Source organism: Sus scrofa, chromosome 1 (genome assembly GCF_000003025.6).
Source record: "Sus scrofa isolate TJ Tabasco breed Duroc chromosome 1, Sscrofa11.1, whole genome shotgun sequence".
Classification (NCBI taxonomy): Eukaryota; Metazoa; Chordata; class Mammalia; order Artiodactyla; family Suidae; genus Sus; species Sus scrofa.
In genome coordinates this window covers 187618849-187632798 of record NC_010443.5, presented here as the reverse complement: position 1 = coordinate 187632798, position 13950 = coordinate 187618849, and the positions used below count along the sequence as shown (strand labels likewise).

The 13950-nt window shown below is 37.3% G+C and overlaps 1 protein-coding gene across 1 annotated transcript in view; it reads right to left on the bottom strand.

Moving 5' to 3' along the window:
• KIAA0586 (KIAA0586 ortholog) overlaps window positions 1-13950 on the bottom strand; it is a 137799-nt gene that overhangs the window by 9694 nt on the left and 114155 nt on the right. Inside the window, 1 exon segment of the mRNA XM_021102647.1 lies at window positions 507-572. Within this exon segment, the coding sequence (XP_020958306.1) occupies window positions 507-572 (66 nt within the window).

The window sequence follows — 13950 nt, the reverse complement described above, 5'->3', positions numbered from 1 at the left end:
TATAATTTAAGGAAAAAAATACAGCAGTTCCTATAGGAAGAATAAATGTATCGGCACCTGTAAAAACAACTCCAAATCTTTTTTTTCTCCAAAAACCAATAATTAATGTGAAAGATTTGTTTCTTCTGATGCCAGGTTCCAGCTGCTTCACTTTGTTTAAAACCGACTTCAAAGTTTAAACAGTGTCCTGTCCCAACAAATAACCTCCCCCAGATGGAATTATCCAAGTATTAGCCTCAGTGCTCTGAATACCACACCTGCAGCCTTTTAATTCAACATTTTATAAACTTTGCAAAAGGAAATGATGGATTTTTTTTTTTCTGTTTCCTAACTTTTGGAGAGTTGAGTTTAGTGCATGAAGGGAGTGCTATACCTGGAATGAGTTTGTATATATTTTAGAAGAATACAAAATTGGAATTGCTATCACTACTGTGTTAATTACTATGAGATAAAAGAAGAAAGAAGGAAATGAAAAAAATATGAAACTTTTAAAGTAAAAATCTTACCCGTAAATACAGATGCCAGGTACAGAGTGGGCTCAATTTGCGTCTGATCCATATCACCTGGTGAAGCTACAGTTAAAAATTGTTTTTCATAAAATCAGTTAAGCCTACAAATAATTACGATTCACTCTCACTTAAAAAAACACATAAACCAAATGCACTGTTACAGTTACTTCCATAAAACCAGGTAAGACATCTGATCTAGTAGCCTTAATATAAAGTAAACAGCTGAATTTTAATTACTGTCAGTAGAATAAATAGATCTAATATTAGATTATAGTAACCTAATAGATTATTATCTCTATGCGTCAATGATTAGGGAAAGGCGGAGGCCAAGAATCCTGAGAATATCTGCAATTTGTATTAAATAAAAAAATCTCATGGGCCATTTCTTCCAAGGTTAAAAGTTTTCACAGATTCTCTTACTTAAGGATTTAATCACTATGAAAAGAGGTTTAGAATTTCCCTTTTCCCTAGGCCAGTACTGGGCATGCTGCCCCAGCACAATCTATGAAAACCCATAAAGCTGCAGGGAGCAGAGAGCACTGCACTGTCACCAAAGCCAAATTTTAATATTCAAATGAAATAGGATGGCTGAAAAACACAAAATCTGGCTAGAGGGTTATGAAACCGAGAAAAAGTAAATAACTCTAGAGAGAACCTGTGGTACACATAGTTCTCAGGCCAACAAGATATCCTGGGTGCCTAAGACATATGCCCCTGTTGATATCATGCTGTTATCCTGTACTCTGAAATTCAGTCAGTAACTGCCAATAATTGTTGTTTCAAACAAATCTTGGACAGACTGATTCAGAAAAAATCATTTACAGTATGGTATAATCAGTATTTTCTGATTTTCTCTAAAATCATCTCTCAAGTATCCTTTATTTCAATAAAATTCCAAGTGGATTTAAAAGAAGATAACTAAGTGAACAAGATGTTAAGCATTACACAGTTCATTAAACTGAGCGATATACTCTCACTGGTGATAAACATTCACATCAAACTATCATAGTTAATGCTGTAGGAAACATAAATTTAAACATCAAAAAATTAAGTGCATAATAGTTTGCACCTCGTAATCCCCTACCCATTTGTACCTCTTAACCCTCTCCCTGTCCCTCTCCACTGGCAAACCACTAGTGTTCTCTGTTATCTGAGTCTGTTTCTTTTGCATTATATTCACTAGTTTGTTGTATCTTTGAGATTCCTCATGTAAGTGATATACAATACTTGTCTTTCTTTGCCTGATGTATTTCACTAACCATAATACCCTCTAAGTCCATTCTTGTTGTTGTAAATGGCAAAATTCCATTCTCTGTTATGGCTGACTAGTATTCCACATTGTTTTTATCCATTCATTTGTTGAGGGACAAACTATTATGTATAAAGTAAGCTACAGGGAAATACTGTACAACATAAGGAGTACAGCTAATATTTTATAATGACTATAAATGCAGTATAACCTCTAAAAATTGTGAATCACTGTACTGTACACCTATAACTTGTGTAATACTGTACATCAACTATACCTCAATAAAAAACTTAAATGCAATGTAGATCAAGGAAGAGAAAGTTAAAGCTTAAAAATCAGTTTTAGAAGAAAATATAATTTTGTAAGGGTACGTCTGTAGGCAAATACAAGTTACTTATGTACTGATAATCTGCAAATTGACCCAGATTGAACATTTGACTTCAATAGTGTTTATTAAAAATTTTTTATATGCATTGAAAGTACTTACTATGATGTTACTATTAGATCCTATCTATGTCCCCTTTCCCCTCTGCCTTTAAGTTTCTGAACATTAGAAGGGAGAGAAATTACAGCTAGGCATCTTTCAGATTCTATATTGTACCTCAGCACAAATGTGGAAACAAAGCTATCAGTACCACCTGAGAGGCCCCCTCCAATGAAGGATTTGTTTGTAGCAAGTAAATTAAGTGGCAGTCTTCTCTGAAGTGGTTGCCCAGAAGCCCAAATCCAAACTTATCTATTGGGAGTTCCCGTCGAGGCGCAGTGGTTAACGAACCCGACTAGGAACCATGAGGTTGCGGGTTCGATCCCTGGCCTTGCTCAGTGGGTTAATGATCCGGCGTTGCCGTGAGCTGTGGTGTAGGTTGCAGATGCGGCTCGGATCCCATGTTGCTGTGGCTCTGGTGTAGGCTGGTGGCTATAGCTCCGATTCAGCCCCTAGCCTGGGAACCTCCATATGCCGCGAGAGCGGCCCAAGAAAATGGCAAAAAGACAAAAAAAAAACCAAAAAAAACCAAAAAAAAAACAAACTTATCTATTGTGTTACAGTAAGAAATAACCAGTAGCCTCCCCTTTCAGACTAAACAAAACTGGGTGGAAGCTAAGAAAAAGAAAATCTACCTTAGGTTTAATTAATCTTCCAACTAATGCACCAAAAATATAAGGGATTTTAAAGACTAACGGCTAATTGAGCTTTCTGCCTTTTACTTTTATACCACTTCTGTCTGCTAATGCTTCTTTCCACTTGTGATTTGAATTCTTCTATTTCTTTGTAATTTTCTTTTCCTCTTCTTATTTTCTATTGTCTTATTTTAAAATTCTCTTTAGGAGTTACCGTCGTGGCGCAGAGGTTAACGAATCCAACTAGGAACCATGAGATTGCGGGTTTGATCCCTGCCCTTGCTCAGTGGGTTACCGATCCGGCGTTGCTGTGAGCTGTGGTGTAGGTCACAGATGCGGCTCGGATCCCGCGTTGCTGTGGCTCTGTCATAGGCTGGTAGCTACTACTCCGATTAGACCCCTAGCCTGGGAACCTCCATATGCCGAGGAAGCAGCCCAAGAAATGGCAAAAAGACAAAAAGACAAAAAAAAAAAAAAAAAAAAAGTGTACTTTTGGAATAAAACCACTTAAAAAAATAATAAAAATAATAAAATTTAAAAAATAATAATAAAAAAATAAAATAAAATTCTCTTTAAGCAGGTGCTATATAGGTGTACCTGGATGCTCTGGAGAAAGGAACTGTGACACCATTTTTAAACCAGAGATTTTCCACAGGGGTAGAAGAAGGGAAAGTCTTTAGACTTCCCCCTTCACCCCTGGGCTTTTTCAAAGCTATTCTGACAGGCCCACACTCCAAAGGGGATGTATCCCCCAAAGGGAGTGGTTGCTACAACGAAACACTCTTCTACATTCATAATAACTAAATGTGAATTTTATTTTTACTTTTTTGTCTTTTGGGGGCTGCAATCATGGCATATGGAGGTTCCCAGGCCAGGGGTCGAATTGGAGCTATAGCCGCTGGCCTACACCAGAGCCACAGCAATGCCAGATCTGATCCTCGTCGGCAACCTACACCACAACTCATGGCAATGCTGGATCCTTAACCCACTGAACGTGAGCTGTAGCCGCCAGCCTACATTCCATTTTCTTCACTCCGTTTTCTTTGCAATAAAAAAACGGAGAATGTTTTCTCTAATATTCAGATTATTTGCTAAATAAAAACATTTTCCTGAAACTCTGCAAAACAGCTTATTTTTGCCTTATTAAAAATTGAATTTTAACTCAAAAAAGAACTATTTCATTACTCCAAAACAAAGCATGCATTAGTCATCTCTTTACAACCAACAAAAAGTTACATTAGTAAAATTACCTAAATTAAATAACATATAAAATACGCTAATTTTTAAAGGTATGTCTTCAAATAAGCCACTTCACAGGCTGAAGAAAAATTCTGGGAGTTCCTGTCGTGGCTCAGTGGTTAACGAATCTGACTAGGAACCATGAGGTTGCAGGTTCGATCCCTGCCCTCACTCAGTGGGTTAAGGATCCGGTGTTGCCATGAGCTGTGGTGTAGGTCGAAGATGCGGCTCAGATCTGGCGTTGCTGTTGCTCTGGCGTAGACTGGGAGCTACAGCTCTGATTCAACCCCTAGCCTGGGAACCTCCATATGCCGTGGGTATGGCCCTAGAAAAGACAAAAAAAAAAAAAGAAAAAGAAAAAGAGAAAAAAAAAAAGAAAAGAAAAATTCTGTAATGCCAGATTTTTTCAAAGGATGAGAAAAGATATAGATCCCACCATTGCCTTCCTTCATTTTCCCTAAGATGCCCACTTCGGTTCTTTGTATAAAGTTGTTCAAGAAATACCCACCCTTTCTGAAAACTTTACGTAGAATGGATATAATACTCTGTGATATTGTATAGATCTTTTTCTAGAAAAAACACCCACTTTTTAATGTAAATAATAGTATATAAGAAAAAAATGGGGAGGGGAAGTAGTAAATAACAACCAGACTGTTATTAGAGAGGCAGTTATAAGCTCATGGCTGAAAGCTAAGCTACCTGAATGCAAATGACAGTGCCACCTCGCCTTGCCACCTGGGAGAAACGCCACCACTCTTGAAGTATCACCACTCTGTGCTTCAATTTCCTCTTCTACCACATAGGTTTCTCACAATTGTTAATAGGAATGATATATGTCAATAACTTTAGAGTAGTGCCTATGGAGGCACTCAATAAATGGTAGTTTTATTACTGGTTTGCCTATGATTATTTTCTAACTTTTCCCAATTGACAAAAGAATTGTTCTGAAGGAATTCCCATAGTGGCTCAGCAGTTAGCAAACCCAACTAGCATCCAGGAGGACGCGGGTTCGATCTCTGGCTTCGCTCAGTGGGTTAAGGATCTGGCATTGCCATGAGCTGTGGTGTAGGTCACAGACATGAGGCTCTGATCCAGCACTGCTGTGGCTGTGGCAAAGGCCAGCAGCTACAGCTCTGATTGGACCCCTGCCCTGGGAACTTCCGTATGCCGCAGGTGTGGCCCTAAAAAGACAAAAAGACCAAAAGAAAAAAAAAAAGAATTGTTCTCGAGAGGCAAACCTTTCAAAATATATTTTGACAGGGAGGCTTTCTGTTTAAGAAAAAGGGAAAACTGTCATCATATATAAGAAAATCACAACTCAGAAAGGTTAATTGACAAAGAAATCAATGTTAAAAATTAGTGTAGGGACTAAAACTCTTGGTAAACAGTTCTTTCCCCACCACTTATCTTTTTCACTCTCCTAGTAGGGTGTATCTTCAGATACTGAGACTTGTTAAAATAATCAAAAATTATCTGTTCTACTTTTTAAAAAATGCTCAAGGAAGGAAATATACAGTGTTAAAATAATCAAAAATTATCTGTTCTACTTTTTAAAAAATGCTCAAGGAAGGAAATATACAGTGTGTTTAAATGCATAGCCTTTGCTTTCAAAAGTAGACTTGGTTTGACTCCCAGCTCTATCATTTATCAGCTGTGTAACACTGGACAAAATACATAACCTCTCTCTAGGCCTCAGGTGCCTCAAATGTGAAATGACACTATTATTATCTACCCAATTGGACTGATTAAGGATGTTAGCAGAGTGCATCACATATAAGAAGTACATAGAGATGATGGCTAATACATATTATTGTTGCTGTTTATTTAAACATAAACAGGAGTTCCCATCATAGCGCAGTGGAAAGGAGTCCAACTAGGAACCATGAGGTTGCAGGTTTGATCCCTGGCCTCGCTCAGTGGGTTAAGGATCCGGCGTTGCCGTGAGCTGTGGTGTAGGTCACAGATGTGACTCGGATCTGGCGTTGCTGTGGCCGTGGGATAAGCTGGCAGCTGTAGCTCCTATTCGACCCCTAGCCTGGGTACCTCCATATGCCTCGAGTGCGGCCCTAAAAAGACAAAAGACAAAAATAAAATAAAATAAAAATAAATATAAACAAAGCTCTTCTCTACCAAAACTGGGAAAGAATCTTAATTTCTACAATAATTTCTCCTAACAGTTAAAGAAAAAGCACTACCATGTCAACATCAGACATTGTCATTTTTTCCTGTAACAAGTAGCTACCTCGTAATTCTCACTTGCTGGTGACAGGGTCTACTAGAAGTGTGAATACTGTGCTCTGCAGGTGAGGATTAAGATAGCAAACACAACATACTGTGGCCAACATGATTTGAAAATTACTTATCAAGTAATTCTTGCACTCTCTCAATCTACTGTTCAAAACTAAAGAAACAGAATACTCACTGGTATTTAAGTCAAAGAATGAGAAGAGAAAATATCTAAGTATTTTATCTATAAACTTTTATTAACATTCCCATGGAAATTCTGAGTAGATAATACTAACTAAAAATTGAGGCATATCTATGAATTTATCCTTTTACCTTTTCCACAAAAGGCAAAATTGCTAACCTATATTTAAATGTTTTAAGGTACCACAAAATTGCTAACCTATATTTAAATGTTTTAAGGTACCACAAAATAAAAACAAGTTATCTCAGATTTGGAAACAGAATCCAAGACTGGAAAGCAGGGATACTACTGACAAAGCTTTCAATGAGGGCACACCAAAGTACTGGGACTGTACCGCTTGTACCTGTGCTTCTTCCAAACACTCACATTACTTCAACACTTTAACTTCTTTTTTTTTTTTTAATCTTTTATAGCTGCACCTGCAGCATATGAACATTCCCAGGCTAGGAGTGGAATCAGAGCTGCATCTGTGACCTAGACCACAGACAGAGCAACTCCAGATCCAAGCCACATCTCTGGCCTACACTTGAGCTTGTGGCAATGCCGGATCCTTAACCCACTGAGTTAGGCCAAGGATTGAATGCACATCCTCACAGAAACAACTTCGGTTCTTAACCCACTAAGCCAAAAAGGAACTCCCTAACTTTTTATTTTAAATGGTCATTCAAAATCTTGTAGCTATCTGGTACCATTTTTTTTTTTTTTTTTGACTTTTGTCCTTTTAGGGACACACTCATGGCACATAGAAGTTCCCAGGGTAGGGATCCAATCAGAGCTGTTGCTGCTGACCTACACCACAGCCACAGCAACACCAGATCCAAGCCAAAAACTACACCACAGCTCACGGCAACACCAGATCCTTAACCCACTGAGCAAGGCCAGGGATCGAACCCACAACCTCATGGTTCCTAGTCGGAACCCCATGGTTCCGCTGTGCCATGATGGGAACTCCCAATCTGGTACCAATTTTAAAGTAAGCCATGTTGTATTCCAAAGTGGTATTTAAAAGGATAAGAACTGGAATTTTATAATGTTTTACTCTTATATTTTAAAAAATTTAAAAATGTATCTTCTCTATATTATCACCTTTAGTAAGAATCACTAGTACAGCAATACTTAAATCTGTAAATCATTATATTATTATTTTAAACAAATTACGTATTTAAGAAACTGTATAGGGAGTTCCCGTCATGGCTCAGTGGTTAACGAATCCGACTGGGAACCATGAGGTGTGGGTTCGATCCCTGGCCTCACTCAGTGGGTTAAGGATCCGGTGTTGCCGTGAGCTGTGGTGTAGGTCGCAGACATGGCTCAGATCTCACATCGCTGTGGCTCTTGGCATTGGCTGGCGGCTACAGCTCTGATTAGACCCCTAGTCTGGGAACCTCCATATGCTGTGAAGTGGCCCTAGAAAAAAGGCAAAAAGACAGAAAACAAACAAACAAACAAAAAAGAAACTGTATAGTACTACAGGCTGTTAACTGCAAAACAAGGACATAAATATGAAGGCCTCCAAAACATGAATTTTTTAACCCACAAGAGTTTTAAAATAAGTGATACCCAGAATTTGAAACAAAATCTAAGAAAAAAATCTAAAATTAACAACATTCAGAATAGATGGAGCTTTTATAATAATTTAAGTTTACTGAAGGAAAAGGAAAGGAAATATTAGGAATTTTATTAAGGTAAAGATATATAAAAAGAAGTTAGCACTTTTAAAGCAAGTTGCTCAATGGCTTCATAAATCTAATAGGTATACAACTCTTGCCAAAACTAGCATTTTCTGGAAAGGGTATCTTGGCAGCATGAAAGCTTACATTCAACTGCCAGGAAGCTAATTGGTAATTAGAAAATAGAGGACCCACCTATCCTGAATGTAGACCATAACTTATGTGAATAATATATACTTAATTATTAAGGCTCATTAAAAACCATTTAAGTGCTTAAATGTACTGCTATGTAGTATAATGACAAAGAGAGTTCCTGCCTTTTAGGGACAGGAATGTCTAGAGGGACATTCCAGCATTAAAATCTGGTTGAGAACTGAGAGACTAGATGTTTTAGTAGACAAGTTTATCTACAAGGCACTTCCTGTTGGTTGAACAGCCTGTGACACTCACAGCTACTAAAACAAATTCCTCTCAGATAATTCTTTAAAAAGCATGCCATAACGGTTTGAAAACTAAAGGAATCTTGAAAATTACAATAGATTTGCCTTGTGAAAGAAGCCATACATTCCATATGATTTCATTTATTTAAAGTACAGAAACAAGAGAAGTGATCTACACTGCTGAAAATAAGAGTAGTTATCCTTTCAGCAGTGTTAGTTGTGACTGAAAGGGAACGTGAGGGGGCTTGGGGGTGCTGGCAATGCTCTGCTGGGTATGGGTTTTACAAGTGCGCTCAGTTTTTAAAAATTTTTTCAGCTGTATGTTTAGATATGTGTATTTTCTATATGTATATTTCCATAAAAGTTAAAGTTGGGAAAAAAAAACCCAGTAGGTTAGCTTCATCAATTAGAAGACGATTCCCTTCTATAAAGTTTTAAACTGTTTTCCAGTGAATGAAATTGCCAAATAACTAACTAGGTAGCCTTTCACATCAAGTTAACAGCAGCAGTAGGCCATACAAAGGCTGACTACAAAGACACATTCCCTCCTGTTTCTTTGCTTAAAATCTTGAAATACCTGTGAGCTGAAATTATTCTGAAGCAAAAGGTGAGTTTTTGTTGCTGTTGTTGTTGCTCTAGTTTTGACTCTCACAGATCTAGCCTGACCTACTACTTTGAATACCTGATATTCCTAACAATTACCACTCAGTTTAACTGAGCACACAAACTAAATCTTATTTCAACTAATCCTGAAAGCATTTCTAAAATATTAATTCATTCTATAAAAGCCACCAAACTTCTTTTTTTGGTTGCAAAAAAAAGTCTGCTGTTTCAGTTTATGTATATAAAACAATGACATCATAACTACATTTAAACTCAACTACAGTAACTCCTATAACTTAAATTACAAGCCACAGATTGTTATAGGCCAGTACTATCACATTCTTACCAATGACATTTGATAGCTAACAAAGGTGAAGGCAAAATAGGTCCCTAACAATTACATAACAGTTTGAATCTAAGTGTTTCTATAATTTAATCACAGAAAATCCATTTTCTAAGATGGAAATCCTTCCTAATATGAAAACCTCTCTCAAATTACAGCCTGTGACTAATACTAAAAATACACTGTATTATTTGCATAGCCTCTACAGTGTTTTTTGCCGTATCTAGTCATTCATAACTAAATTTGGAAACAAAAATTAAATGTGACAGAGTGACCAGTTCACTTCCCCCAAGGCCAGACCTGTTAACTTTGGAGGAAAAAAAGTGAAAGAATGAAAAATGAGCTTTCAAATACAGGAAGCCACTCAAAAATAAGAACAACACCATTCCACATCCTAAAATTAGAGCTTTAAAGATTCTGGGTTGACTAGTAAGTTTGGGGGCGAGGGGGCAGGGAGGCGAGGAGGGCTTTCTGCTCACTGTACACACGACACCAATGGGAACGAGGGCCAGTCCAAGTTCTACGTTACCATTATTATGGTGGGTAATAGTTCCAAGCTGCGAGGCACAGCTGTACAGGCCTGCCAGCAAGGCCATCGCAGCAGTGCTTTGATAGCGTGGGGCCCTGAAGTGTCAGGATATAGAGAAGGCAGCAGTTGTTGGCTGTGAAAACAGTCTGATACAAACCAGATGGGAACTTACTAGATGGGTAACACAAAGGAAAACAATTGGCTCATTCAACAAAGTCAGGCCCCTGCCCCAGAGAATTCGCAGAAGACAATAACAGTCACCCAGGGTTGATGCAAACAAGAAACAGCCATGTGGTTACAGTTTAAAGAATTGTTTTTCCTCAGACTAAACAAAGTTTTGCTTTCTAATTCTTGTATTCATTAATTACAGTTTGGTGTACAGGCCTCTTTGCCAAAGACAAATATTTCATTTATACGATACATACTTTTGTGACACCAAGAAAAACGTATGAGGACATAGAAACTAATTTTGCGCTGCTTCCTGTAAAGTGCTATGAACACAGGCTAAGCTATTTCAAGAAATGGGTAAATTTAGAAAATGATTGATCATACTGACACAATAATTAGAAAATATCCAACATAATATTTCCATGACTTCCTAAGTCTGATATGTTTTAATATAGGAAGAATAATACAAAGGCAATTATCACAGGCTCTCAGAACTACATTTCTACCTAAATGATTTTTTATGACTTTATTAAATACGACAGTATTTTTGCAATTATATTCACAGGAAAAAAGTGCCAGTGTTCTCTGTAACCTTACTGTGTGAGTCTCATCACAATAAAAAGTACTTGTTCACCTTGAGTTGTCAAGTGTAACAAAGATTAACAATTAGATTTTAAGATAACTTTTGGCAGTAACTTTTCACTTAAAGACTTTGTAGGCATAGATTTTTAAAACATAGTGATAGCATTCCAGCTTAAAATAATATGAAGGTATTACATTTTTTCCATTGGAAATCCCAGTACAACTTGGGCCTCTGCATTTACTACTAATTTAAAAACACATCCAAGAAAGCCTTATATTTGTAATCACGGCTCTTAGATGATGAATAAGGAACCCATCAAGGAAAAACTGAAAATAACAGCATTTTTGCATGCACATAAACATATTTTACAATTAAATAAGCCTACATTGTTTTATACTTTTACAATTTAAAAAATTCAGTTTCTTAAAAGACAAGTATCTATGGAATTGTGAAACCTCTGCAGTACTTGAGACATAACTCGGTTTTCCCAATTTGCATTTGGTGCCTTGTCAAGGTTATTTTCATTGACTCTTCCCACCCTAAAAACTAAGGCAAAAGACTTAAAGCCATCTTTCTGTTGTATTAGACCTTTCACCCCTTGCAAGGTAATTCCGAAGTAAACCAGAGAAATAGAAGTGGAGCAACAGTGTGGTATGTAGGTTGATGCTGTCATCAGCATTGCCAGCTTTTTCCCCCTGCACTCTGCTGAATGTGCACTCACACATTCTTTTTTTAAAGTCTATATTAGTGGCAATAGAGCTAGATAACTGATTGTTTTGACTAAATTTAAACATAAAATTCAAGAAATCAGTTTGTGCTTATGTTAAAGGCAAAATTATCATATAATAAGTAGGAAAGGAAATACAATGTGTCTGACATAAGAAGAATTAAGAATAAATGCATTGGAATTCCTGTTGTGGTGCAACGGGATCAGCAGTATCTTGGGAGCACTGGGACACAGGTTCGCCCAGTGTGGCACAGTGGGTTAGGGATCTGGCATTGCCGAAGCTGTGGCTTAGGGCACGACTGCAGCTCTGAATTGATCCCTGGCCCAGGAGCCCTATATGCAGCGGGGCAGCCAAAAATGAAAAAAAAAAAAAAAAAAATAATAATAATAAATGTATCATTCAGCAATATATCAATTCTGTTAAAAGTTTTTCTCAACACATGAAATCAACTCTCATAAAATGATTTAACAAAGGTAGTTTGTCTTGGATTTATTAATAAATGTATTTATCAGACGCTGGGTTAATTCATGAAAAAAAGGGAGTTGGCGTCATTTCTATTTTAAGGTATATTGATACATGTTTTTTCAGATATTACCCATTTCTACTTTTATGGGGTACTCATATAAATTATGAGATCAACCTAGAGGGCTAGCACAAATTCCATAAGAATAAAAACAAGTAACTGCATTTAACCAGTTTTTATCAAATAAATAGATTTTGAAATGATTTCAAAGAATAAGAAAAAGGCCAGATCATGCAAAACCTTTTAGGTCATAAGGAGGAGTCTGGGCTTTATTCTGGTGAGGAAAGAAGTATTTGGAGGGTTTTGAGCAGAGTCATTTTTTTGAGAAGGAGTCAAGATTTGATTAATCTTTTTAAACATCACGCTTGCTCTGGGTGGATAATAAACAATAAGGGAGCAAAAATGAATATGGGAAGACCAGTTCAGAAATTTCTCAGGATAATATTAAAGCTGAAGAATATTAAGCTCAAAAAAATCAACTACACAACTGCAGAAGGTAGAAAACTTAGCTTGATAACAAGCTGCTGAAAAAATATCTTGGTTTGTTTTATTAGAGCCCTGAAAACCACAGCATTAAGCTACAGGTTTTTTTTTTTGTTTTTTTGTTTTCTGTCTTTTTGCCATTTCTTGGGCTGCTCCTACGGCATGTGGAGTTTCCCAGGCTAGGGGTCTATTCGGAGCTGCAGCCGCCAGCCTATGCCAGAGCCACAGCAACGTGGGATCCAAGCCTCGTCTGCAACCTACACCACAGCTCACAGCAACGCTGGATCCTTAACCCACTGAGCAAGGCCAGGGACCAAACCTGCAACCTCATGGTTCCTAGTCGGATTCGTTCACCACTGCGCCACGACGGGAACTCCAAGCTACAGTTTTTAATAACTTCTGTGAACACTGAGTTAAAGAGTAGTGAGGTTACTTAACCTCTCTGAGCCTCAGTTTTCTTATTTGTAAAATAAAAACGACAACAATAATAAAAAACATCCTTATATACAAGTATGCTGTGAGAATGAAAGCTACAATACGTGAGTTTTTTGTCAGCTCTAAAGCATTTGACAAATGTTGGTTTCATTGTAGATTTGAAGGAAAAGACAGATCTACCGCACTTAGCAGTGTTTAGGTTCTAGATCATGTTCTATCCTTGTGTAACTCTATGCAAGATATATTGACTAGAGTATGATCAAACTTGTAGAGCTTGGAAATAATATATAAGGAACAGTAAGATAGCATGCAGACCTTGGGTTACGATTGCTCTCATCAAACATTCAAAAGATTGTTCCATTGAAAGACTTGTTTCTAACACCCAACAGGACGGAACTGGAACCAATGAGTGGGAAGTTATGGACAGGCAAATGTTAACTCAGAAAGAATAATTAGTGCTTTCCATCCATAAAATGTACAGCAAATAAGGGTGTCTGCTGATATCATGAAATGACCATCTGTTGGATCCAATATTCCTTTTGCTGGCTCTCTCTTTCTTTGTCTTTAAATCCCGAAGGTGTCTAAGACTGTAATGCTGAGATGCTTCCCTACCCTTTCTGTACTCAATCCTTAGGTGATATCCTTCATACCCACAACTTTAAATATCAGCTATACTGTCAATACTCACATTTATTTCTCCAGTCGCAACCTCTTCCCTGAGCTTTAATAACAAACTATCTACTTGATTTCTTCACTTAGAGATCTATTAGACTTCTCAAACTTTGTCATTCTCAATGACTGATTTTTTTCCCCTCTGTCTTCTTAATCTTAATAGCACTATTATTCATCCAATAACTTTCAGACCAGAAATCCTTGGCTCTGCTTTCAATTACGCTCCACA